This window comes from Aspergillus fischeri, genomic scaffold (assembly GCF_000149645.3).
Source record: "Aspergillus fischeri NRRL 181 1099437636264 genomic scaffold, whole genome shotgun sequence".
Taxonomy (NCBI): domain Eukaryota; kingdom Fungi; phylum Ascomycota; class Eurotiomycetes; order Eurotiales; family Aspergillaceae; genus Aspergillus; species Aspergillus fischeri.
The window spans coordinates 850,832-878,356 of NW_001509762.1; the positions used below are offsets into that span (position 1 = coordinate 850,832).

Genomic DNA, 27,525 nt, shown 5'->3' on the forward strand with positions numbered 1-27,525 from the left:
CAATTTTGCTACAAGGACTCATTCGTTGGTGTAGATCAAATAAGTGACCTCGTGCTAGTGCTTAGAGACAGGACACAGATTATTTCTATCGAAGAGAGATTCGTAAGGAGGAGCCAGAAGTCGATGAATTCTAGGTAGGACTGTTCCACCATTCCCTGGACATTGTTGGTCGAATGATCGTTATATTTACATGTATACAAGAGGAAGACGACGAAGTAGCTACCCACGCTATAAATGCTCGAAGTGGTAAAAGGAGAATAGAGTCGATAGACGAGATGTTCCCGCGGTTAGTCCGTCTTGGTTTCAGGCTTTATGGCTTCGCCTTCACTTTCTGACTGACCAGGCATTGGCTGAGACTCTCCAACGTTTGCGTCGGTGGCGTTGGCGTTGTCGTGGGAAGAAGAAATAGGAGACGAGACCGCAGAGACTGCAGCGGGCTTTTCGATCAAGTCTTCGGGGAAAATCTCCTTGAACAAGTCTGGGAGGAATCGCTCCAGGCGTTTCTTGGTTTCCGTCCAGATTGGTTCCTTGCTGGGATCTTGGGACGGCGGTACCAAGTGTCCGCCATCCGCCATGACTAGAAGAATGTTTTTGAGACTTTCGGGAATTGCCTCCGCCTGTAGAAGATAGTTAGTGTACCCATTTCTCGATAGCTCAAGGAATGCAATTTGACGTACCAAGCTATCTCCCTGACCGCTGTTCATCATACGGTCAAGGATATCCAGAATCTTCAGCCAGAGCTCTAGCATGCCTTCCTGGTTCGGAAGCTGGTCGAGATAGCGTAGGAAGATTTTGCAAACCAGTGTTGCTGCTTGAACGCGAGTTTCACTCATACCAAGTGGATCGGAATGGTAGACCTCGGGTTTCAGTAACAAGAGAATAAGTGGGAAGAGGACCTGGTCAAAGATAGCGGTCCATTCCTTATCATCGGTCGAATCAATGTGAACAGAGAGAAGGCATCTTTGCAGAGTGGAAACCGCATGATGCCGGATATCCCGGCAAGGGTTAATGCACTGTGCACTCAGAGACTGGAAAACGGGTGACCAGTAGGCTGACCAAGCTACGGCAATATCAAAGTTAATGGCCTGTTCTGCTCCGACTAGACACGCTTCATACGTACCTTCACGCTCCTCAAGATGAGACTGCTTAATGAGGGTCGGAACCCGATTCGTCAGGTGATAGATGAGACCAACGGCTTTGACACCGCGAGCAACAACCTCGTTCTCACTGCAAGCTTTGTTTAGCTACTACTTGAGACATCAATTTCACTCTAGAAAAATATACGAACCTTGGCTTCGATGGCTTGACGCCCTTAGAGCGCCGAGATGCCGCATCCCTCTGTCGTTCTTCAATGTAACCCACACTACCAGCGCTTATGAAGTCATTCGCAAGACCGACAGCAGACTCATAGTTATCTGCGGTCACTATAGGGGGCACAGATTCAATAATCGTGCGAAGGAGCTCGAAAACTAACGGAGCCGCCTCCGTGTGTTGGTGCAGTCTCTGCAGAATGGACCAGAAGTCGGGGGAGACGGTGAGCTCGTTTCTCAAGAGACCTGGTTCTGAGATGCACTGGGATAGACCTTTGATTGTGGGAACAGCAACACTTTCTAAAATATCCTGTTCGAAGCTGGATATGCCGTGGAGAATGACGGGCACACGCATGAAGGATTGGTCCTGGAAAATGTTAGTCGACTGGACATACACTATCAAGAGCGGATAGGGTAGGGCATGCGCACATGGCTCAGTCGCAATAAATTGAACAGATAGGAGACGATCCGGGACAGGGCCAGCGAGTGCAGATTCGTTGCATCTCTGATAAAGGCCTGCAACATGGTGGCCAGGCGTTCACCAAGGGCCTCAATGGTTCCTTGGTCACGAAGGGTAAGAACCGTTGCCAATTCCAAATAATACATCATCTTTGGGTCATAGTGTGATTTCTGTGCAACGGCTCTGCCATTTGGCGATCTAGGGGAAGGAATGGGTCGTTCAGGTTTGACAACAATGACCGCTGGAGTAGTTTCTTCAGGAAGCTCAGCCATTAACGACCCTACGACGAGAGTGATGGATGAGAGGGGAAGGGATCTATGTCAATGTTATTGTTGGTATCATACATGAGCTGGGTGCAGAAAGGGTAATGCACTTACTTAATGTTGAGCAGAACATCATTGATTGCGCATGCGGCCACGCAGTCAACCGTGCAAAGCGTATTGTCTAGCTCCTCATCTGACGGTTCTGGGGGATCATCGGCTGCATAGCTGGAGAGGTAAGATGTGAAAGCCGACAAGAGTCCTGTCTCACTACCACGCGCATCACGGTCTACAACCTGTGATGGGGGTTGCAGTGGGATCGAAGGGATCCCGAGTTCAGCAATCATATCACTCTCAAATGAAGGAATGAGCGAGTTAATGAAGAGGTTGCTGACGATTTGGAAAACATATTTCCAGCTTTGCCGAACAGCAGACTCGTTTCCTGCCAGAACCCGGAAGAGAACAACCGTGGCTAGCTGGGCTCTGAAGTCTCGCCCGAACTTGACGGCAAGTTCGCTGACCATCACGGTCTTCTTCCCAGCTTGGATCTCAGTGTTAAGGGCTGTGCTTGGCGGCTTGTCCGTGGCAAGAGTGCTAATGGAAGCTAGACTGAAGATGATGCGGTCGAATGCCTCGGTGATACCGTAACGCGCAGCGATCTGTGCGCATTGATCGAAACCCATCACGACTCGAGAGTAGACTGCATCGTCTGAGGCGGACATGAAGACGTACGAAAGCGTTGCCACGACTGGTTTCCAAGTTGCTTCGAACATTTCCGAATCGTAAATGTTGGTCTCCCCAACCACCAGGTCTCCGGCAGACGAAGATTTTAGAAGAAGCTCGCGCCATGCATAATCAAAAGCGTGTTTATTCTCATGCTCATCGGGTAGAATGATCTCATTTTGTTTGATTGAGTCGTAGATCTCTTGAAGGAATTCGGGAGCAAAGTCTTCTCCCGCATTGACTCCGCGCAGATTCCTTGCAAAATCATTGCAAGTCATGCGATTCTGGGGCCTGATATTAGGATTGTAAGCATCTGTGTTAAGCATAATAATGCCGTATGTCAGCACGAAGAGTGCATCCTTGTCTGCAACGCCCTTTGGGTGGGCTTTCTGGACGAATTTGTCAGAGAATGTGGTCACGATCCTTTCAATGAGAGCAGATTCTCCAGGAAGACGGAAAGCACCGAGGAGGTCTCTCAGCGCATCGACGACAGTCTTGCCGGAGAAGTCAAACAGATCGACGAATGCGTCAAGGATTGCTTCATTGGATTTCTTAGAAATGAACTCTCCAAGAACCTTCTTCGATAGCCGAGTCGTCCCCTTCAGGAATCGGGCAACCAGAACAGGATCGTCCGGGTTTTCAATGATACCATGAGCTGCAAGATATGCAATTCCCGCCTTCGGATTTTCATTGAACTTTTGGGCGCCCTGTATGATGATCCTCTTCTTTTTGCGTTGGCTTTTCAGCATCTCCTTGGATGGAAAGCCCTCGTATCGTGGCTCGTCTTCGAGACGATCGTATATGAATTGAACGTACCCCAACAGTGCATCCAGACACAATGGGGGCACATTGGTTGTGCTCCACGTCGCTGAATCAGGAAAGGCATTGCGGGACAGTAGACCAACCATGTCCTCACAGAGGTCTGCCCGATCTACTTCGCAATCATAGTTGACGAAAAGCTCCACCATGAAACTGGGAATACGTGCCAGCACGCCAATGCTCTCAACCATGGCTTCCCGAGTCTCTGGTCTCCTCGAGCCACCTTCCAGACCTAGTTTCTGTCTATCCTTGACGGGGACCGGCGTGGACCTGCCGCTGCTGGTCTGTGAAGGAGGAGGTTTCACCAGCTTGGGTGCTTGCGGCACCCCATCATACAGGGCGGGGTCGATGCCAGGTTCTCTCGGTATCTCTACGCGAGGATGAAGACAAGCAACAAGATAGGACAAGTACAGCTCCTGCTGTAGCTTGAGGACGGACCGACAGGTTAAAAGGAGAGTGCCAGCAACCCTGAGCGACCCACTGAGAATGGCCAGATTTTCCGAGCGAACCAACTGGAACAGGTGACGACAAAGATCGTCTTTCGCCAATGCGGCCAAGCTAGGATGCTTGGCAATAGAAGGGCCTGCGACTTCCAGAGCCACATCTATAATCCGCAATGCCATTACCCTCATGGGGTCGGTATGTTGTCGGTTATGTGGATCAAGCAGGTCGATGAGGACACGAAATAATTCCCGGATAGAAGGCAAGGAATACGGTTCAACCTCGTTCCCGAGATCGTCCTCTGGGTTCGGAGGCGCGGCGACAGCATTCCCGCCGGCAGCTTGATCGGAAGGCTCATCGCCGCCGGTGCGCTCTCGTTCCGGTCCTGCGGTGTCGGAGCCCATGGCGGAAGGATGTTGGGAGGTTACGGTGTTCCCATCTACAGAGGGATCCATCTTTAGGCCTGTCTGTTCGGCACTGTTCCCGGCTGTGGTCAGAGAGCCCGAATCGACCGACTCTGTGACTTCCAGCTGCGACAACCGTGAAAAGATCACTTGGCACATATTGACCATGGCCATCTCTGCGGAACGCCGCAGCACTTCCGAGAGGCGCACTTGACAGCACATGCTCAAACCGGTTTCCATCATTTCACAGACACTTTCATCGCCAAGCAGCTCTCCCTCCGGTCGGGATAGCATTCCCTCCATCAGTTTGAGGATCCTCAATAGAACAATCTCATCCGCAGCGGAGTCACTGGCCTCGAAACGACAGTGGGTTATGGCGGCCGACAAAAGCTGCATGGCCATGGAGAGCCGAGGGGAGTCGCGGTTAATGATGTTATACGCGAAGAACTTGGTGATGGCGATCAGGGCGAGGGAGGTGATCGAGGCCGAGGTTGAGGATGACCGGATGACTTGCAGGAAGGGGTGCAGGAGTGCCGGTGTATCGAAGGTCCGAATGTCTTTGCAGTCCTTTAGGTCGCTGCGTAACCGTGTAAACGCAGAGATCAGAGGGTTATCTTGCATGCTCTTGCCTTTCTTACCCCTCAGGCCCCATCGATTGGCCAAAGCATGATCGTCATCCATGACAGACAGTCTCGAACGGGGACGGGGAGAGGCCGCGCCATTGCGGGGGCTCGGAGGGGCAGATGTATCTTTCTCATAGACCCGGGAGGAAGCATTTCCACCAAGAATGGCGGCAACAGACGAATGAGCCCAGCGGGCATGTTTGCGCATGGACGAGGTGACAGTGATGCATTCTGTTGTCACCAGAGCCACTGGATCAACAGCGATGGACAGGGAGGACGTTGACATGACGGAGAAGGGGGAAGGAAGGAGCTCTAGGGAGGTTGCTCAATGACAGAGCAATCTCATACCACAGCCTGTCACTCTGAAATAGGACAGAGGTGGGGGATTAGAGCAGCACAAGTAGCGTTGGAGTCGAAGAGGAACGCAACAGCTGGTCTTCTCCAGCCTTTGGATAGCTTACCAAATCGGGTTTAGAGCGAATTGCAGTAAGAGTGACTGTTACGGTATGTAAGGATACCTTACGTAGGTACTGGTCGAGGGTGTATTGTACCGTTGGTTACCAGCAATACCAGGCTTATCAGTACCTACCTAGGTTCTCTCTAGTCTTTCTCAGTAGCTTCATTATTAGTCGATGACCTCCATAAATGCAAGGAGGTGAAGATGATGGATCTGATGTTGCTGTGATGCCGGCCCAACTCAGGACAACCTTTAAGGGGTCTGTCTCATGGTAAGTGAGAGCAAATAATCCTTACATAGTGCCGAACTATCTAGAAGGTTGACGAGAGATGAAAACAAAAGATCTCTCTTCTCAGTTACATATTCCATGGTCTGGCGGGATCCTTTAGATCGATCTGTAGTACTACGTACCGTTGCAGATGTTTGAGCCTCAAAAGAACGATAACCTGGTTAAGGCGCTTGAAGTACCTTGGAAATATTCTCCCCGATGGGGCGTCAGTTCTCCACTTGCGCCTACTTTTAGGTTACTATATATCGACATGATACTAAGGTATTGTTTATTTTGGATCAGTTTCAGATTCCCTTGCAGACACTGATATACAGTTAGTCACAGGAGGGATCAGAGCTGACAGTCTAGGAGAATTGTTTACTTACTGACTCGCAGGTGCTTGTTGACAACCTCACGTGTCATCAGCTGCAAAGCATGGATTATTCAGATAGTAAGCGAGAAGATGGTGCTAATATCAGACATAGTAGATATAGATAGACACCCATCAGCCTCTCGCGCGCTTAGAATAGCTGATTGTGTCAGATAACCTAGGTTAACTAGTTTGTTACTCAATCAAGTACGCCCATAGATCTGATCTAATGAATCATCTACACATAATTCCCCTCTTTCCCCTCACTACCGTCTTTGCAACTTGTTAGCATCATCATCATCATCTTCTTCTTCCTGAAACATCTACTTGCAGACTGATATCATCGTAATGGACTTCGGCAGATCAGACTGAGTCCAGAATCGCATCTCAGTTGATCATCGCTCTCGGACAAGCCACATTCATCCATCTGCAGTGCCTACACTGAATCGTCCAACCAAATCCCAGTCAACAACTCATCGCCTGTCTTGAATACTTTTTCTTCTTGTTTTGTTGGATAACTCCACCCATCAGCATTGAGATTATTATTGTTTTTATCATTATTATTATCATCTGATCCTTCTTAATTCTTTTAAGAAAGTTTACACCGTCGGGAGGATTCCATTGCCAGTTAGCGATTCAAGTTCTTCTCCCCCACCCTCCCTCTTCTCCTCTATCCTCTCCCTCCGCTCCTCCACCTTCTCTTGACCTCTTCCCATGGAGGGGATTCCTTCTTCGTCTCCTCGTTGGATCATTTGAGGGCGATCATTCGTTCATTTACTCATTCTTTCTTACTTTACTTTCCTTTCTTTCCTTGTGTCGTTTGAGCATAATAATATCCTCCCGCCTTTAATTTGGTCGCATCACAGTACCCCGTGTAACTGTTGTTGTTGTTGTCACTCTTTCTTGACATATTGTCTTTCATTCTCCCTTTACTTCTTTACTTAATCATTCTTAATACTTTCCTTTTTCGATAGATCCTTCCTTCTTTGGTCGTTCCAGCGCTTTCCTTATTTGTTTCACTCGTTGCGCGCCAATTGCTCCTTCCTCGAAATTGCCCGCTATGGCGACCGTGTCGAGCGCCGTGTCCAACCTGCCTCTGGAGCAGCTCACCCTCTACCAGGCCTCCGATCCCTATCTGTCTTCGATCTTCGTCTTCTACGGTCCCGTTACAACCGCAAATGCCACCGTCAGCAGTTCGCGCATCCAGGCGCATATCTTGACCCCCGCCGGTTTTCAGAGCTATTCTCGGATCACCGTCTCCCCCGCTGCCCCGTTATATGCAGCCGTCAACCACCTACCCCGCGAGAGACAAGGCGACGAGATTTGTCGCGGTCTTGCTGTCAGCATGTTGAAATACTTTGCCGAGTTGTCCGAACCGGCCAAGGAGTGCTTGGAAACAATGGCTCGTGCGGGGAAGCCTGGTGGAAAGATTCCCAAATTGTTTGACGAGATGCATGCCGCCGATCTTGCGAATCGGATGACCAAAGTAGAGCATTCGTCCGACCTTATACGCGACATTCGCGGCGCCTTTCAGGAGCGCAAAGTTCCGTGGGTGGATATTGATGTAGTGTTCCCGGCGGGAACAATACAGCCCCCTCAAAGGCTAGAGGATGACGGTATTGACGAAGCTTTGGAGATAGAGGACAACCATGATCTACAATATGGCCAATATTCGGGTCTCATCCGAGCACTCGGAGCGCCAATGTTCCTACCGACATCAAGACTGAAACGAGCGCCCTCCCAACCGACCAATCTCAGCAAATCTAGGCTCTTCACCAGAAGTCAGAAGGAGTCTCTACGTCTGACTATGTGCGAGCTTGTTGACACGGAAGAGCGGTATGTGAGCAAGCTATACAATCTTGTGCGCGAGGTAGCCGAAGAGTTCCGATTGAAGGCCCAAGGCAGAGGAGCGTCCAGCACCAGTCCAGACGAAGCTTCTCTGGCCGCTCTTTTCCCTCCTTGTCTCAATGAGATACTCGACGTCAACCTGGGGTTTTTGGAAGTGATCCGTAATGTCCTGGAGGAAACGGAAAGGGATGCGATTGCCGATATTGGAGACGATACCGAGCTTCCGTCGTCCACGTCGCATAGAACGTCGTCGAGGGACGGAAAGGATCCGATTGGTGCTGTCGCATTTGCGAATGCGCTTCTCGAATGGTTTCCGCAGTTCTCACAACCCTACGCGGACTATATGCGAGCTCATACAGGCTTTACACAGACACTCAACTCATTTATGAGGGATAAGAACTCAAGCTTCTCCAAGAGAGTTGTTGAGACCGGAGAGCAACGATTACGTTCGTTGCTGATGGAGCCTGTTCAGCGCCTACCTCGCTACAGCCTTCTGATTGACACCATGACCAGCAGTCTTCCCCTGATCCACCCCGCCGTCAGGCCCCTCCTGAAGGCCCGTGATATCATCAAGGATATATGCTCTCTCGACGATCCCTCGTCCACGAATCACGACCAGAGCTTCCGACGATTAAAAGAGCTGGTGGATGGTTGGCCGGCAACGATACTGCCGGTCGGCCGCTTGATCACAGCCGTCGACTTCAACGAGTTGTCACCTCCATACCACATCGATCCTTCATCTCCAAACCAAAATCCGGGCATCATGTTGATCTATAAGAACTGCCTCGTTCTCCTAGCGAAAGCCCTAGGAAGCAGAACAACTGCACGCGGTTTACTTGCAGATCTCGACGGCGCCGCATCAGGACCTGGGGGCCCCTCTGCCCTGCAAAGCTCAGGTGAGATCAAGGTTGCGCAAGTATACGACCTACAAACCGTACGCTCAATGCAGTCGACGTGCGGGAGAATACTCTTCCTCGCTCCTACCTCGGCCAAAGCGAGACCAAATCAGAATACCACAGTGGATCTGTTTGCTTTGGAATTAGCTGGGATGTATGAGGGGCGGGCGAGTCGGCTTATCGAAGAAATGGCGAAGGCGAAGATTGAAGGCCGGTTTTCTGAGAGCGAGCGGGAGAACGGTAAATGGACCCTGAGGAGCCCCACGGGGACCGTCGGGAACATAGGCATTCTGGCCTGTGTTCTCGAAGAAGAACTGGACAATGTCTTGGGTCGGAGCGGCCTGTCCAAGATTCGAATTGTCTTTGACACTCCGAGGGCGATTTCCAGCAAGGCATTGAACACTTCAGATCTGGAGGTGGTCATCTCGGTTTCCTCTGCAAGTGAGGATTCTTATCGTGTCGACATAGACTCCATTGTCGGGGTTGCCTCCTCGGATATTGTTACAGTGGATAGCTTTGTTCCTGTGCTTTCCAAACGCCGTAAGTTCTCGTTCTCTTATCAAACTGATGGCCTGTAGCATTGACGGAGTACAGTCTTGAATGTCCTTCTGCCTCTGCATGGTCCTCGAAACCGGACGATGACGGAATCCATAATTCACTCGAATTTTGATATACTTCGTTACCTCGCCGGTCACCTCATCACTCAATTCAAGGCGCCTCGCGGATTTCGTCCTCCTTCGCCCACCAAGCTCCTCTCCAGTCTCCTAGGTGGGGGACAGTCGAAAGACGTCAGAGACAGTGGGACTACAGGCTCGAAAGGCCCCAGTTCTGCTACCTTGCTTGGTGAATTCCCGAAAATGCCGCCTCCAAGAGCCAATATTACTCGATCCAATACGCTGCCCTCGATGTTCCCTGGAAAGGAAGAAACCCCCAGCAAAATCTCCGTGGTTGGGACAGCTCCTTCCAAGGGACCAGATAGTCCGTTCAGTTTGTTGGAACAAACATTTACGGCCTACGCCCTTGCACTTCAGTCTCGCAGCGGCAATATTGTTGGACGAAGTCTGCGTGCAAGGGAGAATGTCGACAGGTCATTAGTCAATGAGTTGTATAATGTACTTTTGGAAGACCCTGGAAAGATTCAAGCTGCAGCTGAAGTGCCTGTTGACACATTATTTGTCGCGTTCGAAACATTTATGGCAAATGCGTGGAAGGAACATATGGGCCCGGTGATAGAATCCGGCGCTTTGAAGCTCATTCAGAGCCAATTTGATACCATGTTTCCTCGCGACTTTGAGGAGAATTTTCGCAGATTTCTCACGGAGATCAGTCCTCAGAACCGGCGTGCGCTGGCGTCTCTGGTGCGGTTGCTGGCCGACTTGCTCGATGCGTCTGGGAACGACGGCGATCGAGGTGCCCTGACTGCGGCCTTCGCCGAAATTCTGACAGTCGAAGGGGACCCCATGCAGCACATATCTCTTCTAGACCGACTTGTGGACGATTTTGACAATCTCTTCGACGAGTTTATCCCCAGCGGCGCATCGCTGGATGGGATCTTAAGCAGCGATCAAACTAAACCAAGTGCACGAGACGCAGGGTCTATTAGCTCGAATGCGTCCTCGTTCCGGAAACGTTTCGGCTTCAGCTTGCATCGGGAGAGCTCCAAGAATGACGGAGAAAGCAAGGTCTCGTCGATTCTGAGGACTCTCAGCAAGAGCAAAAATTCTGGAGACTCGGAACCCGGTACCCCTCGAGGCTCGTTGCTGCGTTCCAAGTCGATCGACGTGGACGCTGGGCTGGCACTGCACTTACGACCTGGCTCGCGCGACCGTCCCAGTGCAGCTTCATCGCAGGAACACCTGCGACGACCGGGTAGCTCTCAAGGGCAGCCCCCATCTCTATCCTCAATCCGAGGTATCTCGACGAACGGAGTAGTCAAGGTTCGAAGAAGGAGAAGGAGCTCTTTATCCGATCTGAGGCCCGGGACGGCATCCACGGACACGTCTGCTGTATCGCCTCGCCAGGATCCGCGGCCTGCCACTCCTGTACCATCAACCAATCGTTCCGAAACCGAATTGGCGACGCCTACTACACAGCCCAGACCACAGACAAGTCATGACACAGATTCTACGAACAGAAGCACGTCGCCCACCAAAAGCAACTCCCCTTCTCGATTGGCCTCGCCAAGCCGACGATCACCGACACGTCCAGTTACCCCAAGCCGCAAAGAGAACATTGACCCAACTTTGAGTCGAACGGACCGACCTCCACAAAAGAAAAGTGACCTTACTGTTTCTCCCACTCAAGAGCAAAAGAGAAGATTGCGGGCACTCAGCATACCATCATCACGAAATGTTGGGCTCAAGGAACGCCCAGTGCTGGTTAACGGATCTGACCCCAGACGCCTGCAAACTTTGATCTCGTCACAAAGAACCCCGAAGCTGCGCATGCAGAGCCCCCAAAAGGTATGGTTCCCCGACTTCCTTTTGCTGCCAGGCCGACTATAATTCCGTCTCTCTATTCCATCATCTCCACGAGAGCATTTTTGTCTAACATATCTACAGCTTCGAGATCGTCTCCAAAGCGAGAAGAGGCTCCAACATTCTGCACAATTGGGGCTCAAAGAGGAATTGGCTTTGATTGGCCAGGAGCTGCAAGCTTTGAACGTCGCAGCGCCGCAACAATTGAAGAATGCCGAACAGAATCTTGGGTCGTTAGACGCACCATCTCTGTCGGCAGTTGGTGATTCAGCTCTTCTCAACCATATCGGCAATCTAGAGTCGAAGTTTGAAGTGCTTTCGCAAGAGCTGAATAGCCGCACTGCTGCAATCGAGAGAGATCTGGAATCGTCTCTGGTTGTTAGTGAGAAGCGAGCAAAGAAATTAGATGAGCTGTACCGTGAGGCTAGCGCGGAGAATGAGGCGCTGTATGATCGTTTCAATCTGGAGCTGGGAAAAATTGTGCGAGATGTCCGATCTGGAAGCGTCGAAGAGGCCCTCCGGACACAATTGTCGGAGGCATTGGAGGAGATTGGAAGGCTCAAGAAGGAGAACTTTAGATTGAAAAGGGAAGTTGGCGGACTACGTGCGCAGCAAGCAGCCGTGGCCTTGTTAAAGGCGAGCGAATGAACGATCGAGACATTTACGAGAAATTTTCAATGCCGGGCCAAGGTGCCTCGTGGCTGGCCACTCCCAAGGCTTTGGCGTCGAGCTATCTTTCCTTCCTCGGCACAAAATCATTTTCTTTGCGATGGACATGACCTCATGCATCTTAGCGGAAAGCGATCATTCTCGGTTCGTATTTTCTCTTTTGGATCACCATTTCTCTACGCGTGGCGTCAAGGCAACCTTGTTGAATGAGCCCAGGCGCCGTGCCAGCTCCGGAGAATATCATCTTTTTCATGGAGGGACTTCACCTCGATCCTGTCTATGATTCCGTCTTCTTGTATCACTCGTGTCTCGTCAGACTGACAGGGCTTTTTTTTCCCGGTGGACCCCATGTTTATGCACTGCTTGCACTAGTGCTGGTGCGCCCTGCTTCGGCAACCATCGTTAACTCAGCCGCACGGAGAATATCCCATCTAATATGCTTGATGTAGCCGTGGTTTCCTCTCACTCATTCTCCTGACTAGGTAACACTACCTTAAACGAGAGTCTATGTATGTGTATAGTCCAGATAGCGCAAGATTTCATAACCAACCCATCAATTTCAGAGGATCCTGATCAATCATCTTGTACATCCATTGCCAACGTACGGTCCAAGGCATTGAACTTTGAAGTAGACTTTGCGCTTGAGAAGCGGAAAGTAACCTGCAAGATAATGTGGGAAGCGCCAGCGGCACTTGTTCTGCATTGCCACCAGAGGTTTTCTGACCAACCAGCAAAGGAACGGTGAAGCGAGCTTGCCCTGGAGCCTCGAGCGCCAGGCGCTTCAGCACCGCTGCCAAAGCCGGATGCTGCTGCTTCTTCCCACGACCCTGTCCATCCATCATGCCCCGAATGGCCTGCAAATCGGACTGCCGCAGCGGCCGCACAACCAGCGACAACCCTTCCGCATCATAGCACCGACGAACCTCATCGAGCTCGGACTGCGTGTAATGCGCACACATGTCGGGGACTAGTCCTCCCTTGTCCGGGACCACCGCGGCGCGCACCCAGTATCGATTATCCCATAGTTTCCAGGGCGAGTAGATGTCCTCTGATTCCGGGCTGGGGAGTTGGAGGGTCATTGAGGGGGCGCGGTTGCGCATGTATGGTTGGCGGGTGAGGAGCCATGTATTTTCGTTTCTGATGTTGTTGGTTTGATTAGGTGCAGTGGACGTGGGTTGGAAAGGGTGGAACATGATGCCACCCAGTGTGAAGGGGAGGCGGTTCGTGGGTGTTGATGAGGGTGAGGAGGGGAATACTTCTGTGGTGAACTTCTCGAAGCTAGGTAGGGGGAAGTGGTTGTGCGGGTGCGGAGAGATGAGTTCTGTGATGCGGCGGAGGGTGAGGGATTGGATCTGGGTTTGCAAGTGAGGGCTGCGGGTGGGCAGTTGGGATTGCCGCTGCTGCTGTGGGCTGGGGAATCGGATGCGCATTGTCCCTGTGCTTGGGTTGAAGTCTAGGAGGCGGCATTGCGATAGTAGATTGTTGGAGTGGGCGATGGCGTCTTTGATTAGGGCGTGGCTTGATTTGATGAGGGAGAGGATGGACGGGGCCTGTAGAGCGCGCGGCAGGAGTGGCGGGGAAGACGGAGACACGAGGCTGCGGATGGCGTTGCGCGGGGTGAGGGTTGGATCGAAGTTTGTCGGGTCTGAGACGTAGGGGATGCGGTGTTGATGGCAGGTTGCGAGGAGGGACGCCTTGGGGAAGGCGAGGAGGGGCCGGCAGAGGAGAATGCCGCCGGTGGCCATGGAGAAGCCTGGTTGCTTGCCCTCGTCTTTGCCCTGGACCTGCGATGTGGTCGTGTTCCCGGAAAGAGCAGAGGGTGCGCCTGCTCTGTCGTCGCGAGGGCGGAGGATCGCCAACGAGCCACTTTCCGAGACGCCGTAGAGACCATGACACTCTGGAATCCGGGCGATGGGCGGGATACCGGCCAGGCCAGCACCTCGGGCGCCGGTACACAGCCTCCAGAGGGTCGTCTCGACATTGTCATCCTGGTGGTGGCCCATGAGGAGGGCGCTGATGCGTCTGTCTCGGCAGGCTATGCCGAGAGCCTGGAAGCGCAGACGTCGGGCATGGGTTTCGAACGCGGAGACGCTGCTGCCCTGTGGCCATTCGAGCTCGAGAATTTGTGCTTGCAGGCCTGTGTGGCTGTTAGTCCATGGCTAGTTGGCAGTATCGTCATCTGGCTTACCCATATCACTCAACCATGTAGCTACATTTCGGGCTTCCCGGCTGCTCTCCTCCCGGGCTTTGTGGTCGACGACAAAGGCTGTCACGGTCAACCCGTCTACGAGGTTCTGTTCTTGTAGTTGTTTGCAGAGGAAGGCCAGCGCCATAGAGTCTGCGCCGCCGCTGACGGCCAAACCTGTCAGACAATTAGAATACAACGGTGGCCGTGATTGCTCAGCGAGGATGCAAACAAACTGACATACCCAGGTTACTAGGGATATGGCGATTGGTCTGTCGTCCGCCCCAGGAGAGACGCGATTCGCACCATGCTCGCTGGAAATGCTCCAAGAACTGGGAAGCTGTGATTGCTTTGTGAGAAAGTTGTCTGGAAAGACATGATGCAGCCATTTATCATTCTGGCTAAACTTAAGGATGATGTGTGTTGTTGACGTTGATGGAAAAGGTGGATGACGGAGGGAGAAAGTAGTGGTGGTTCTTGGCGTCGGCGGACGATATATATTTGGTCGCTACGCGAGCGCTGAAGACCTCTACGCTTAAACTTATCAGGGATCACATCAATTCACTAGGTTTCTGCAATCGCTAATCTCATTGATCGAGTACATGGTGTTCTACACGTCTGGGGCGGGCTATTCCCACAACAAACCCACAACAACCCGCCAGAAGGAGGCCACGGAGGTAAAGACGGATCCCAAACTCCGGGTGTGCAATATGGACATAGAGAATAGTATGACAGAGAAGGTTAAAGAGAAGAAAGTCGGAGCACGGCTCTCGGCCTTAATGCCTCATGGTTCGATCCTAAACGGCACGACCAGTCGTAGAGTTCACGAGTTCTGGATAGACACAGAAGCAGATCCAGACGCTGTCTGGGAATGGACGCTGCTGGGCTGAGCACTTTCTCCATCCCCGTTCGCCATGCCTGCTGTCTCCGACAGATGTGGCGTATTCGTTGCGTCGGCCGACTGACTGCCTTGGTCGCCTTCTCTACCTGACCCGGGCATTGGTATCTCTTTCTTTCCGTTGGCTCTATAGTATAGAACCATATCGCCTGATGATCGCCAGATATGAGCACGGATGGTTGCCAGAGTCATATTGGGTGGGATGAGCTGGTTCAAGTTAGCAAACGATACGAGGTTGTCTTGCGTCGACATGTACACACCATCTTCTGGCAGTAGAGCTCCAGATACTCTTCCGGCTTCAGTGCGCCTTCCTGCGGGTCTTCGGAGTATGAAGGGTCGATTCTTTCCGCCACGTAAGCGAGAATCTTCTTCGCACGCAGCATACGGTTCGCATTCAGACGAGAATTGTTGACACCGTTACCGTTAGGAACCGATCTACAGTGGGTACATTGTTAGCAGAGCACAACAGAATCCCCGAAATTGTACATACAGATCTGGCTTGGATACGGGCGGCAGCAGGTCGTCATACGGTTTCAGCATAAAGGCGATTTTGACGGGCTCCTTGACAGGGACTTGGTTCTGCCAAGAGTTAGCCATATGTCATATCCGAATCGCTGAAGAAACCTCACCTTCAAGAGTAGTTCAGCCAGCCACATGGGTATCGACTTCTCAAGCCTGTCAATTTCCTGGCCGATGCTACCAACGCTGCCTCTGTAAAGATCCGAGGCCACCGCGGTATCTCCTGATTCCTCCTGAATGAAAACGGCAGTACGAGGTGGGATATCTAGCATTGGGGTCTCGTTATCGGGACTTGGCGTGATGGCTGACACGAGCTCCTGTCCCGGATTCGCCGCGAGGATCTCATCGTATTCATGACGAATTCTCTCAATGAAACCGCACAGATTGCTATCAAAAACTTTCTCTTCTTTGACTGCCGAGGGTTCTTCCGGTTCCTCTGCCTTCTCCTCCTGCACCTGAGGCTTGACCTCTGAGGACGTCCTACCCAACTTCTTGGGGAATTCCATCCGGAATTTCTTCCCAAAGATTGATCCAGTCCTCTTCCTCTCTTCTTTATCAGGCTCGGCGGGCGATTGAGGCAGAGCGGTTGGAGTAGGATCTCCGGGTGTCGTCGCATCCAGCGCATTTGAGCCTTGTTGTCTCGGGGACGAGAAATAATCGGATTTGTCTGACATGGAATTCCTCACTACGTCGGTATGAGGCGACGCCAGATGGTCACCGACATCACCCGGCGAGGTGCCAAAGTGATTGTTGTGAGTATTGAGCATGGAAGACGTCAGAGAACCTGGAGTGGTGGCAAGATGGATTCCGAAACCAGGCGTCGTAGGGCTTCCAAACGATTCATTTCCAGGGCGCATGGGCAGAGAAGATGGATCATAAGGAATCTGTATGCCTAGATTCTTTGCATTCGGCGATGGAATGTCCATCGGTGCGGTGACACTCGACATGGTCTGTCTGGCCAACTCTTCGGCCTTTGCAATGGCCGACGCACGGTACTGCTCATCTCGTTTGATCTCTTCGTCCACTAGGGGAGCAAAAAGCCAACGGAGAACCCATTTTCCAAGATTTACTGTTTAAGGTCAGCCAGATCAGACAAGAGAAAGAGAAATCGAATATTCGATTGTCAAGGGAAGGAAAGTGACCCACTTCTTTGATCTTCCCGGATCTGTGAGTAATCATGGAGGTCGGCCTCGTCCGCGTAGACCTCGGCATCAAAGCAGCGATTGAGCTCCAGGATGACAGATAACCGACCTGTCCTAATGTCAATCGTGCACCAGTGAGCGATGCTCTCTGTAGTATTGATCTCCGATGCGACATCGTCCATATGGCGCTTGCCGAACGATTGTATTGGTTTGCACTGCAAGGGTCAGAAGAAGCCTTGTGGATGGATGGCGAGAGAAATTACCTTCAGAAGGTCCCAAAGAACGACCTCACCGGCGGAATCTTGCGTAAGCGTGCGCTTTCTGTCGTTCAGCATGAAATGCTTTATCAAACCATGTTGCCCCTCTATCGTCTCTTCGGGTAATGAATACACTGGTAGATTGAGGTCCAGATCGTCGTCCAAGTCTGGATTGGGTGAGCGCTGTTGTCCGTTTGTCGGCAAACCCTCGGATGTGCCTTCTGGTACTCGTGACTTGGGGAATGTCGATGTGCTTGTCAACAGTAGAATTGACTCATACGGTATCTTTGTTCGCCGACCTTTCTGCGCCGACGACTCCTCAGGTTTAGCTGCGTCAGAGTCTGCGGGGCCCCTCGATGAGGGAGACTCAATCTCGGCAGTGGTATCGACATCGTACCAGCGGTTGATGCTGGACTTCGGGGTGGCAGTCCAGATGTAGTCACCGGCAGCGACCACATTGACGACGCCGTCATTTTCTTGCAACGCTGCGACACAAATGCCCTGGTCCACATCCGAGCAGTGCCTTGTATCAGTCTTGGCAACCAAGCCAGAACGGTCGCTCGAATAGAAGACGGATAGCTGTGGATGGTTGGAGTAGAGCGACCAGACGCTGTCGTTGTGCATCGTCAAGGTGTGCATGCATCTTCCTGCTGTGAGAGACCAGATTTTGATCGTTTGATCTGAAGAGGCAGTCATGATCCTATCTCCGTCTCGAGTAATCAAGATGTCTCGGATGTTGTCTGTATGGCCCACGAATTTGGTGATCGGCTTTCCAGATTTCGGATCCCAGACTCTGACCACGCTCTCCGGGCCACCGCTGGCGAGGACCGACGAGACCGCCCCCAGCGCATAAACAGAACCCTTGGCCGTGCTCTCGCCTCCGCAAGCGTCGATGCTGAGAACCTCGCCGCCACCATTCAGATCCCACAGGTAAAGCTTATGATCGAGTCCTCCCGAGGCCACCCAACTTGAGTGACCTCCGGGCGTCGCAAGGGCCTTGACGTAATCTGCATGTTTGCCGATGGGTGATGGCAGCTCGGTGGATTCCGAGTGTGGTCGCCAGAGTCTCACGGTAGTATCGGATGAAGCCGAAACAAGGGCCGAATTATTCTGCGTTAAGACGATGTCATTTATCCAATGGCTGTGGGCTTGCACTTGATGCCTGAAGGTAGTCGGTCCTGACTTCTGAGCGCCTAGAGCTGGAGAGGATTTGGATGCGGAGAGAGGGAGATTGAGATCCCATGAGCAGATCACTCCATCGCGGCCAGCGGAATACCTTGGAGGACAGCAGTCAGCTATGCAGCGTACAAAAAACAGCGCGGACTTTCAAATAATTTATCATAGGCAGTAGACAGGGCATGCTCACAGAATAGAATTGTCTTCATCAACAGTCAAGCTATTTACTCCGAGTCGGTGACCACCCGGCGCATCAGGCAGAGGGAGCACTAAACAGCCGCAGTCAGATAAGCCGTGGGGGTCGCAATGCGACAGGTCAGAGGGTAGACAGCTAGGATAAGAAAAAGAACATACCATAAGTGACCCTCTGATGACTTGGTTTCCGTGCCATGCAGCGGGGAGACAGAACAATGCACTAGAAGGATGATGAAAGGCAAGGAGAAATGCTGCGGAGACGGGGAGACGATGCGGATTGCGGAGTTGTTAGTGGTGATCCGCCGGACAGCTCGGGGGACGATCACACAAGGAGTGCAGAGAATGTGGGGTACTAAGAGTGATGCATCCAAGGGCATAGATGATGATATTAACAGTGACAGAGAAAGAATGAAAATTAGATTAATGGATAAAGTAGAAGTAGCACAATTCAAAGACCGAAAGAGAGAGAATTAGGAGGAGGGACGGAGGGAGGAGAAGAGAAGAGGAGTAAAGTAAGAGAGGAGAAGGCGGGATAACAAAGAAAGCGTTCTATAAGTGGTTCTTAGTATGTCTGTGTGTAAGTACCATAGAGTAGATAATAGCCTGATTCCACAATGTCTCTCATAACACATAGATAGACTATACATCAGCGTTGTTGTTTCACCACCAGGCTGATGTTCGAGTCCTGTGCCGTGTAACACTGTTCAACGTCAACTGGCTAGATATTCAACCACCATGACAAACTGTCATAGTCTCCAACATGGTATCCACCCTGATATCATCTTGATGGCGCGGTGTAACTCCAAGGTATAAATTTGTATCTATAAACAACAAACACCTAGGTACACATCTCTCTCTACCAATCCATCTATACAAGTACCCGATTAACATGGACATCCCATTCACCTCCATTAAACCAATCTACCACCCCAAACCCACCCCCGAATCTAAATCCCAATCCATCCAAACAACCCTCCAAACCCTCCATCTTCAACCTCACCCAGAGGGAGGCTACTACGCCGAAACAGACCGGCACCCGCTCCCTATCCCCAATCCACACAACAAAGACCAAAGCAACAACGACAGCAACACCGATAGCAACACCCGCTCCCTCTCCTCAACAATCTACTACCATCTCAACCCCGACTCACCAACCTGCTTCTTCCACCTGAACCGCAGCCGCACAATACACACTCTCCACCGTGGTCGGGCGCGGTACGTCATTATCCACGCGGATTTGGCGACCGACAATGGCACTGCGCCTGTTACTTCGTTCGTGGTCGGTCCGGATCTAGACAAGGGGGAGAGGATGCAGTGGGTTGTGGAGGGGGGGAAGTATAAAGCTTGTTATCTGTTGCCTGATGACCCCTCGGAGAGCGGGGATGGGGAGAGCGAGGGGTTGTTGATTACAGAGGTAAGTGACTGACCGTCAATACCCGGTGGAGAGGGATACTGACATGCCAGACCGTTGTCCCTGGGTTTGAAATCGAGGATCACGAGTTCCTGAGCCCCCAGACGATGGAGAGGCTGCTACCGGAGGAGCAGTGCCGAGCGCTGAGTTGGATGTTGAAGAAGGATGGATGACGTCTGCTTCTACTATACATACATTGCCATATACACTTCGGTAGATATAGATATACATTCTATTGCGTTTCCCTCTTCCGCTCAAGGGTATTCCACGCCCACTGGTAACTCCCCAGGAACACCGCGCCTCCAATCCCAATCCATGCCACTCGCGGCCCAATCCCGCGCCAGAACGCCCCGAGTCCTTCCCCAGAGATCTCCCGCACGACATCGCGAATGCGCACGCGGGCGCCCTCCTCACCCCGCCGCGCCAGCATCACCCGCGTCTTAATAACATCCAGCGGCGTCGTCAACCCCGCCGCAATGGCCCCCGCAACACTCCCAAACATCGCGCTCGTCGACGCAGGAACCTGACTCACGGCGCCCGACTCCCGCGACAATGGCACCAGCACGCGCTTGGCATACGCCTCCTTCATCGACTCCCACATGGTAAACTGCAGCACCGTGAAGGGGATCTCCCGCGCGATCGTGATCCCCGCCCCGCGGTACATCTCGCGGACAACCTGCCCGTACCCGCGCTTCGCAATACCCGTCGGGTCCGGGTGCCGCAGCGCCAGGATATCCTTGAGCGCGAGGAGACTCGATCCCCCGAAGAGACCGGCCTGTGCCCGCTGCTTGACCACCTCTGTCGGAACCCGCACGGCGCATGCAGCGATCTCGCCCATCGAAGAGGCGAGCGAGTGTGTGAAGACGATGTGGGAGCGCGTTGCGGCCGCGTCGGAGCCAGCGGGAGGAAGGAGAGAGCGTTTGACGCCGTCGTAGACGATGAAGAAGGATGCGGCGGAGGGGGCGGAGCCGAACAGCACGGACGGGAGACCCGCGTAGATGCCGCGGATGGTTTGTCTTAACGACAGGGCGGGCGCTGGTGTGCTCGGAGCATGGTGTCTAGCTTTTTGTAGACGAGTTTTGATTGTGTCGAGGGGATACAGCGAGCAATCGACTGTGAGGCCGGCTACTGCTCCAGACTAGAGGCGGGGGAAAGGGAAGAGGTTAGCACTGCCACCGGAGGAAGAGTTGACAGATAATATTAAGGAGACAAGGATAGAAAAGAATTCAACCTTACAATCAGGGATCTCGTCCATAGGGAGACCAATGGCTCCGCTTCCGATTGCTGGGCCATGGTAAAACGGAACTTGAGGTTGCAATTGTTTGAGTCACGTTCTACCTCAACATGTCGTACCAAAGTGACGTTTGTGCTGTGCAATTATCTAACCAATCTATCAGAGGGTATTGTAGGAAGCTAACTGAGGATAATAATTGAAAATAAACTGTGAAAAGGTTGTAATGCTGCAGGAAGCAGAGACCGAGATTGTCCGTGTCGAAATGAAGCTCCAGATTTCGCCCATCTCCGATAATCGCCCACTGTGGGAGTCGGCATAAAGTCCGCTATCTCCGCCAACTACGTCAATACTCAATAGCCTGTTTGGAAGATCATTATCACCATTCATTGAAGAGCTCATGAACAGCCTTTACATTTTGGTATCCTTGTTGATTTATGATATCTACTTAACCACTTTGTCTCTGGGGATGCACAATTAGAGACTGGTAATATAAACAGAATGACAGGATTCCTGGCAAAAACCAGCCACACTTTAACAGCCCCTTCACGACCTCAGTTTGACGACGACGATCAAAGAGAATAATGGAAAATAAACTCTAACGAATAAACAATCTATTGCACGAGACGGATGTTGCTTCAACAGTCCACCCTAGGAAGAAGAAACCACAACGCCTGGGAAACATAATCACTAAGCCCTCTTTCCAACGCTGAGATCAACAATACAATGATACATAGAACGGATGAGTTCTGGGTAAGGGGATGAGAAGTGTCATAAGCTCCGTAGCACAGTCACGTATTCAGAGACGAAGGACGTGGCAAGAGCAAACAAAGGATGTATTAGCTCCACCCGGTACCATAGCAAGTGAAGGCCATAGAATTTCAGTTGGGAGGCCCTTGGCTATCGGAAGTAAAGGCGAATTAAATGAATAAAAGGAGGAAATATGGATGGTGGTAGAGACAGATCGTATCCAAAATTCGGTAGCAATCGTTTTCACCTGGAAGACCCAGAAACATTTTGTAGGGACAAGCAGGAGACCTATTTGGCCTTGCTATTGGCCTTGTTATTGGGCTTGTTGTTGGCTTTGCTCTGGATCGGCTGCGATGGCGAAGGGGGTTCCAGGACATGAGTATGGTTGCAAGCTTTGATAACCTCGCCTGTTACCTCCTGCCGGCAAGCTTGGATGTTGCGAACCCACTCATCGGTCAAAACATCTTCCAGAGTGGCCCGCTCCTTCACGTTCACTTTGAGCATGCGGCCGATGATATATCGGCTTTCGCGCGGCAAGATACGCAGGAGCCTCCAAGGGCCCTTGATGACCTCCTGACGCTGACTCGATGACTGCGCTGAAGCTGGGAGAGGCGGCGCTTCCTTGCTGGTTGTTCGAGTCGGTCTGCTGAGGTTGCCGCTGACCTTATCTTTAGGACTCTCAGGAGGGCGATTCTCGTCACTCGTCGTGGAGGTGGGTGGGGCTTGTTTCTTTTCCGAGTCCGATTGTGCCGAAGGCTCACTTGATCCGTTCTTCTCCTCTGCAGGTTGCGCCAGTTTGCCCTCGTTATCAATAGACGACAGGTCTGGAGCTGATTTAATGGCGCGGTGACGCTTCGGATCAGCATCCGGGACAGGGGTTCCTGGCGTTGGTGTTGAGACAAAGAGCCTATAGGAGTTGTCGCTGACGCGGGGTTGCTTCCACGGAAATCGGCGCAGTGTCATGCAGCAGAAGATAATAGCCAGTGACCATATATCGGTAGGACGCGGGTCATACTTCTTTTCGTCGTACACCTCTGGTGCCAAGTAGGGGTCGGATCCAACAATACCTGTAGCACAAAACAAGTTAGCTACTGTGGTCCAAGTAAGAGATCCGCGTTGAAATAACTCACCAGAAGCGGGAACAATGTCATTTTCAAAGGGATATCGGAAGACAACCGCACTGCCGAAATCGATGAGTTTCATGATGCCGTGCTCATTGACCACCACGTTATCCAACTTCAAATCCCGATGTGCCAGTCCCATGCCGTGCAAGTAGGCCACACCACTCAGGATCTGCTTGAAACAGCATGCGATTTCGTCCTTGGACATTTTCCCAGTCATGACGATCGCAAACAAGTCATAGGGCGCGTATTCCATAACCTCGTACCAGTGATCTCCCTCCTGAATGATATCGAGCGTCTCGATGATGTTGCCGTGGTGCAGGGTTGACCCAATACAGAACTCGGCCGTCACCTTCTTGGAATATTCCTTCATTGTCTCCCAGGAATGACGGTCTCGGAATTGTTTCACGGCGAAAGTCACTCCATCACTGTTGCGCTTCAATAACCGAACAGAACCGCCGGCTCCGGAGCCCAGAACTTTCCCGAGCTTTCCGTATTTGGTGTTGAGCCCGTGGTCATCGGCGAAAGGAACGTTTTCTGAGTGCGTGCTCTTTCCAGAAGAGCGGCTCGACCGCTTCGGAATAGAAGAGGGAGAATCGCCTCGCTTATGTTTGTGGTGTCCCATCTTGAAGAATCGCTTGAGCTCCGCCATGTGGCCATGATGATGTTTGCTTTCGCCGCTGTCGCTCTGTCGTAGATCTTTCCTGCTGCCGAAGATACCGCTCCGCTTGTCGCTAGATTTCAAATCACCAGCACTGGAGGAGCGGGGGGTTCCGGGACGACCGAAAGTTGGCGTGGTGTGGCTTCGGCGTTTGGAGTCACGGCCTCCAAAGATGAACCGTTGATCGATTTGGGCAAGGTTCTTAGCTTGAGGCGGTCGCTTGCTGCGGGCATACGGGTCGTTTGGCTCTCCCACAGGTGTAATGGCGCCCGGCGGGGTATAGTCTCGTGGTGTCATTGGCGGGCTCTCCTCCTGCGAGCTTGGTTCAGCCCCGGGACCGAGAAAGAATTGCGCCCGATGCTTGGGCCCGTTCAAGGGATGAGATGACGTTTTCGAAACATCAATCTGCTTGGCCAGTTGGTCGGTGGAAGACGGCCGAGACGAGGGAGCGCTCTGCGGTACCCCTTTTTGCTCAGCCACTACTGGAGGCGACGTTTGCGGAGTCATGGCAGCAGCAGCGGTTCTATTCGTGACATTGGTGTTAGGAGGAACGCCTTGATGTGTGGCTTCACGAGAATTAGTAGCTGCAGGTGTAAGGGGAGGCGATTGCATCGGAGAAGCACGTGGAGACGGCAACGAGGAGCCATTAGGTTCCCGGGCGCTGCGATCGCTTGACTCTCGAGACGCGATCTGTGAAGCGACGCAGTGTTAGTCTATATCGACTGCCAGGCTTTGTAAAGCGATACTATAATACCGCGAAAGCCAACATTGACCGATCGCATGCCATGTACATACCCTTGACGAAGGAAGAGAAACGGGATCGTAAGAAAAGTTTCGCAACCGAGTCTCCTGCAACTGAGAGCTCTGGAGGCTCTCTGCTAGTCTTTGTAAATCATCGTTCTCCTTTGGAGGCACCGCGGATTCTTGTTCGGGTGATTGAGGAGCGTTTGAAGAGTCGGGCGGCTCGATTTCTTCGGTGATGGTGGAAAACCGAACCTGACCCGGTTGTGCCTTGGCCATAAATTCACTGTTGGACGAAGCCGTGGCCTGGCCAGTTGCCATCGGGGTGTGCTCCTGACCTGACTGAGATACTAATATTGAAGTTGACTGCGTTAGAGAATGAGTTGCAGGCGAAAAGGTTAGAGCGTTGCTTACCGGGACCCATGGTTTTGGTTGTACCGGCAAACTCGGTCGCTCCAGACGTCATACGGACTCGTCAAAACCACGCTGTGGAACGCATGCCCCTCCGCAGTTGCGAACCTGCTGAATTAAACTTTGAAATGACAAATCCTTGTCGTTCAGATCGTAATTCCTGCTGCGACTGTAGACTGTACCTGCGGGGTCAACCTGCACAGGACGTAGAGGGCTAGATAACGTGGGAATTGTAAGGAGTGAGCGCGGGGAGGTAAATCTCGTATGGAAGACGGAGCAAAACTTCTCGCGAAGACCGATTGTTACTCAACCGTCCCAGTTTGGAGCCTAATGGGATGGAGTCAATTATTAATCGCCACTGCTCTGCATTAAAAGAAAGAAGATAAAGAATCGAACAAGTCTGGGAAGAAAGGTGACGAAGAGATTGAAAGTAGTAGGACTGGGTAGAAGATTAGACGAGGGACTAAGATAGAAAGATCCACAAGTCGTAGTTGCTGGGTAGAATAGAAATGTCTACCTTGGACGAATAAACGCTGAAATGGAGACTGGGGAATGTAGAATGAAGAGAGGGAGAAGAGTAAGTAAGAACGGTGGATAGAGAGTTTGGAGCCACTTTCAAGAGTCCGTCGACTCTGGGCTTGGACGGCGGCGGCAATAGCGGCGACGGAACGACAGGAAAGGTGGGCTGGACTCTGCGCCTATGTTTGTACGTATGTACATACTCCAAAATTACTCTTACTATGAGGAGACAAGACATCAACGATTATTTTTATAGAGACGAATATGCTAGTTAGCTGTCAAATATCTATATGGTGACCTGGGACTCGGCGAAGAAAATATCATCATATTTCAGCTTTGTTTGGCCCAAACACCGGGAGACAGTACGCTCATATGCGGATATCCTCCTTCCCTCAGATATACTGTTATAGCTGGTAGAGCGAATATTTGAAGGAATCTTTTCCTCGTGCTAAGTACAGGTCTTGCAACGAAGAGAATCGTTTACTAATGTAACAATATTCGGAATATTGCGGAGAAGTATGCTCAACTACCGCACGCAGTAGGAAGTCTGTTCAACTTGTATGACGCAGCAGATACTCATCTCTACTCTATACACCTGGCACCTTTTCAAGATGACAAAGAATACTCCGTGGAGACACCAAGGCCTACATTTTCGAGGTCAGCTGCCCCTATCTGCAGTCGGGTCCAAGAACCCCAAGGACAAGAACCAGTCCGTTCAGCAGCTGGGGAAATCTGACGGATGCCGTCTATCCGTGCAGGCTGCAGCAACCACCCAGGCCCACGATTGGAAGCCGACTGCCAGAGGACGAGATCGGTCCAATCCCGCACAGGCGGAGACCGGGATGGGCTGTTTTCTACCCCGCTAGATTTTTCTGGATTGTGTTTGGCGTTGAATCGATGATTCACTAGATAAGGATCGTGCATGCAGCGGCTAATTCGAAGGAAGACAGCCAAAGGCAAGGAACAGGTACCTCTGTACAAGGAACCTACCTACCTGGTTCGGACGGTAATCTCCCTGCCAACTGCGTGCTGATCTCATGCAGTTAGTTATAATATAAGTTTCGAGTATCTCATCCAGATAAATCATCAGCTCATTTCTTTCCACGTCTGATTTGAAGATACCCTCCAGACTACGACTTGTGAACTAGAGTGCCCAAGTTAGGTTATGTACAACAACCTGCATGGTTAGATGCCCCAGCAATCCATTTGCAGCTCCAACACGGTAACCAAAGATATGGTGGGGTAAGGGACATGGCCAGAAGAACTAGTCCTGATTAGGATGCCAAGACCCTTGCTATGACACTGCTGAATCCGGCTAGCATGGAGATCACCTGGTAGTAACTCACTCCGCAGTGGATGATCATTGTTCTAGCGTTCACCTTCGAGACTGCTCTTCTTGGGAAGTTGTCTGTCAAGAGTGGAGAGCTAGAAAGTACGACTCTGACTCCAATGTACTGAGCTGTTGAAAAGGGCTCAACTCATGTTTCTTGAAGGATGAGCATTTACTCGACGGAATTGTCTAAATGCAGCCCAATGCACATGGCGGCAATTCGTCAGCAATTGTCTGCAAATTCCAGAACAATAGAGGTATGAGGGGGTAAGGAATGCTGGGGTAGGGAGACTTCCGGTTTGGGAGCTGGCTTGTAGTCGTACTCCCCGACTTCGGAACTTTGATAGTTGACAAGAGCAATTACAACTCCCATGAACTTTCAACTAGGGATCTGCTTGTAGCATCATCCATGTCTTTTTATTTGAATTCCGCCAAGACAGCAACTCTAGGGGGGTTGCGTGGATTTGCGTAGTTTCATTCTCGCCAAGCGAATTCAGGGATAATGATGTGCAACCGTTGGACACTATTGATGAATTACATCTGTTGTCGTGATACCTAGGCAAATAACCATGACGTGCGTCTGGTCGGCATATCTGACTATCAATTAATTGTTCTTGAGCATCCCCGCCGATTTCTTGTACGCTGTCTCCTATTGTCACTTGGAGCTGGTGGGCTTCGCCCAAGTTGCCGGAAATGCTATGAACTACCTCGTCAGAACGCGATGGTCCAAAAGACATCTCCTTCTCACACCGCTTATAAGCTTATCAGAAAGCCCAAGGCAAAGGCAGAGCAACGTAACCTCAACGTAGGAAGACGCCGTCAATTTGACCTTGCTCATTTCTTTCTCAGCAACCGGTCTTCAAGTTCCACAACTCAATTTATTTCAGTGCGCGCAAATGCTGTGGGTATTTGGCGACGCTCTATATCGCATGCAAATCCTATACTGTACACAT

At 51.6% G+C, this 27,525-nt stretch overlaps 7 protein-coding genes across 7 annotated transcripts, besides 1 other annotated feature; 2 read left to right on the forward strand and 5 right to left on the reverse strand.

Annotated features, from left to right (window-relative positions):
* Positions 1–287: 287 nt before the first annotated feature.
* Positions 288–5,326, reverse strand: NFIA_075400 (Sec7 domain-containing protein; the record flags this gene model as incomplete). Its single annotated transcript, XM_001259506.1, has 5 exons — positions 288–617; positions 678–1,227; positions 1,289–1,677; positions 1,740–2,085; positions 2,148–5,326. 5 exons carry the CDS (start codon positions 5,324–5,326, stop codon positions 288–290), a joined length of 4,794 nt encoding a protein of 1,597 aa, XP_001259507.1.
* A 1,347-nt stretch (positions 5,327–6,673) lies between these two features.
* Positions 6,674–6,705: a microsatellite.
* A 490-nt stretch (positions 6,706–7,195) lies between these two features.
* NFIA_075410 (putative Rho guanyl nucleotide exchange factor) lies at positions 7,196–12,004 on the forward strand (the record flags this gene model as incomplete). Its single annotated transcript, XM_001259507.1, has 3 exons — positions 7,196–9,419; positions 9,474–11,341; positions 11,441–12,004. 3 exons carry the CDS (start codon positions 7,196–7,198, stop codon positions 12,002–12,004), a joined length of 4,656 nt encoding a protein of 1,551 aa, XP_001259508.1.
* Positions 12,005–12,564: 560 nt separating this feature from the next.
* NFIA_075420 (tRNA lysidine(34) synthetase) lies at positions 12,565–14,599 on the reverse strand (the record flags this gene model as incomplete). The annotated part of the gene is made up of 3 exons (XM_001259508.1): positions 12,565–14,162; positions 14,214–14,387; positions 14,455–14,599. The coding sequence occupies 3 exons, from the start codon at positions 14,597–14,599 to the stop codon at positions 12,565–12,567; spliced, it is 1,917 nt and encodes a 638-aa protein (XP_001259509.1).
* Positions 14,600–15,033: 434 nt separating this feature from the next.
* On the reverse strand, positions 15,034–18,593 carry NFIA_075430 (WD repeat protein; the record flags this gene model as incomplete). Its single annotated transcript, XM_001259509.1, has 8 exons — positions 15,034–15,315; positions 15,369–15,543; positions 15,599–15,687; positions 15,738–16,696; positions 16,774–16,984; positions 17,033–18,302; positions 18,393–18,471; positions 18,557–18,593. 8 exons carry the CDS (start codon positions 18,591–18,593, stop codon positions 15,034–15,036), a joined length of 3,102 nt encoding a protein of 1,033 aa, XP_001259510.1.
* Positions 18,594–19,286: 693 nt separating this feature from the next.
* On the forward strand, positions 19,287–19,981 carry NFIA_075440 (cupin domain-containing protein; the record flags this gene model as incomplete). Its single annotated transcript, XM_001259510.1, has 2 exons — positions 19,287–19,811; positions 19,862–19,981. 2 exons carry the CDS (start codon positions 19,287–19,289, stop codon positions 19,979–19,981), a joined length of 645 nt encoding a protein of 214 aa, XP_001259511.1.
* A 59-nt stretch (positions 19,982–20,040) lies between these two features.
* On the reverse strand, positions 20,041–21,101 carry NFIA_075450 (putative mitochondrial carrier protein (Pet8); the record flags this gene model as incomplete). The annotated part of the gene is made up of 2 exons (XM_001259511.1): positions 20,041–20,946; positions 21,045–21,101. The coding sequence occupies 2 exons, from the start codon at positions 21,099–21,101 to the stop codon at positions 20,041–20,043; spliced, it is 963 nt and encodes a 320-aa protein (XP_001259512.1).
* Positions 21,102–22,077: 976 nt separating this feature from the next.
* Positions 22,078–24,778, reverse strand: NFIA_075460 (putative protein kinase; the record flags this gene model as incomplete). The annotated part of the gene is made up of 4 exons (XM_001259512.1): positions 22,078–22,856; positions 22,920–24,261; positions 24,367–24,662; positions 24,727–24,778. The coding sequence occupies 4 exons, from the start codon at positions 24,776–24,778 to the stop codon at positions 22,078–22,080; spliced, it is 2,469 nt and encodes an 822-aa protein (XP_001259513.1).
* Positions 24,779–27,525: the final 2,747 nt, after the last annotated feature.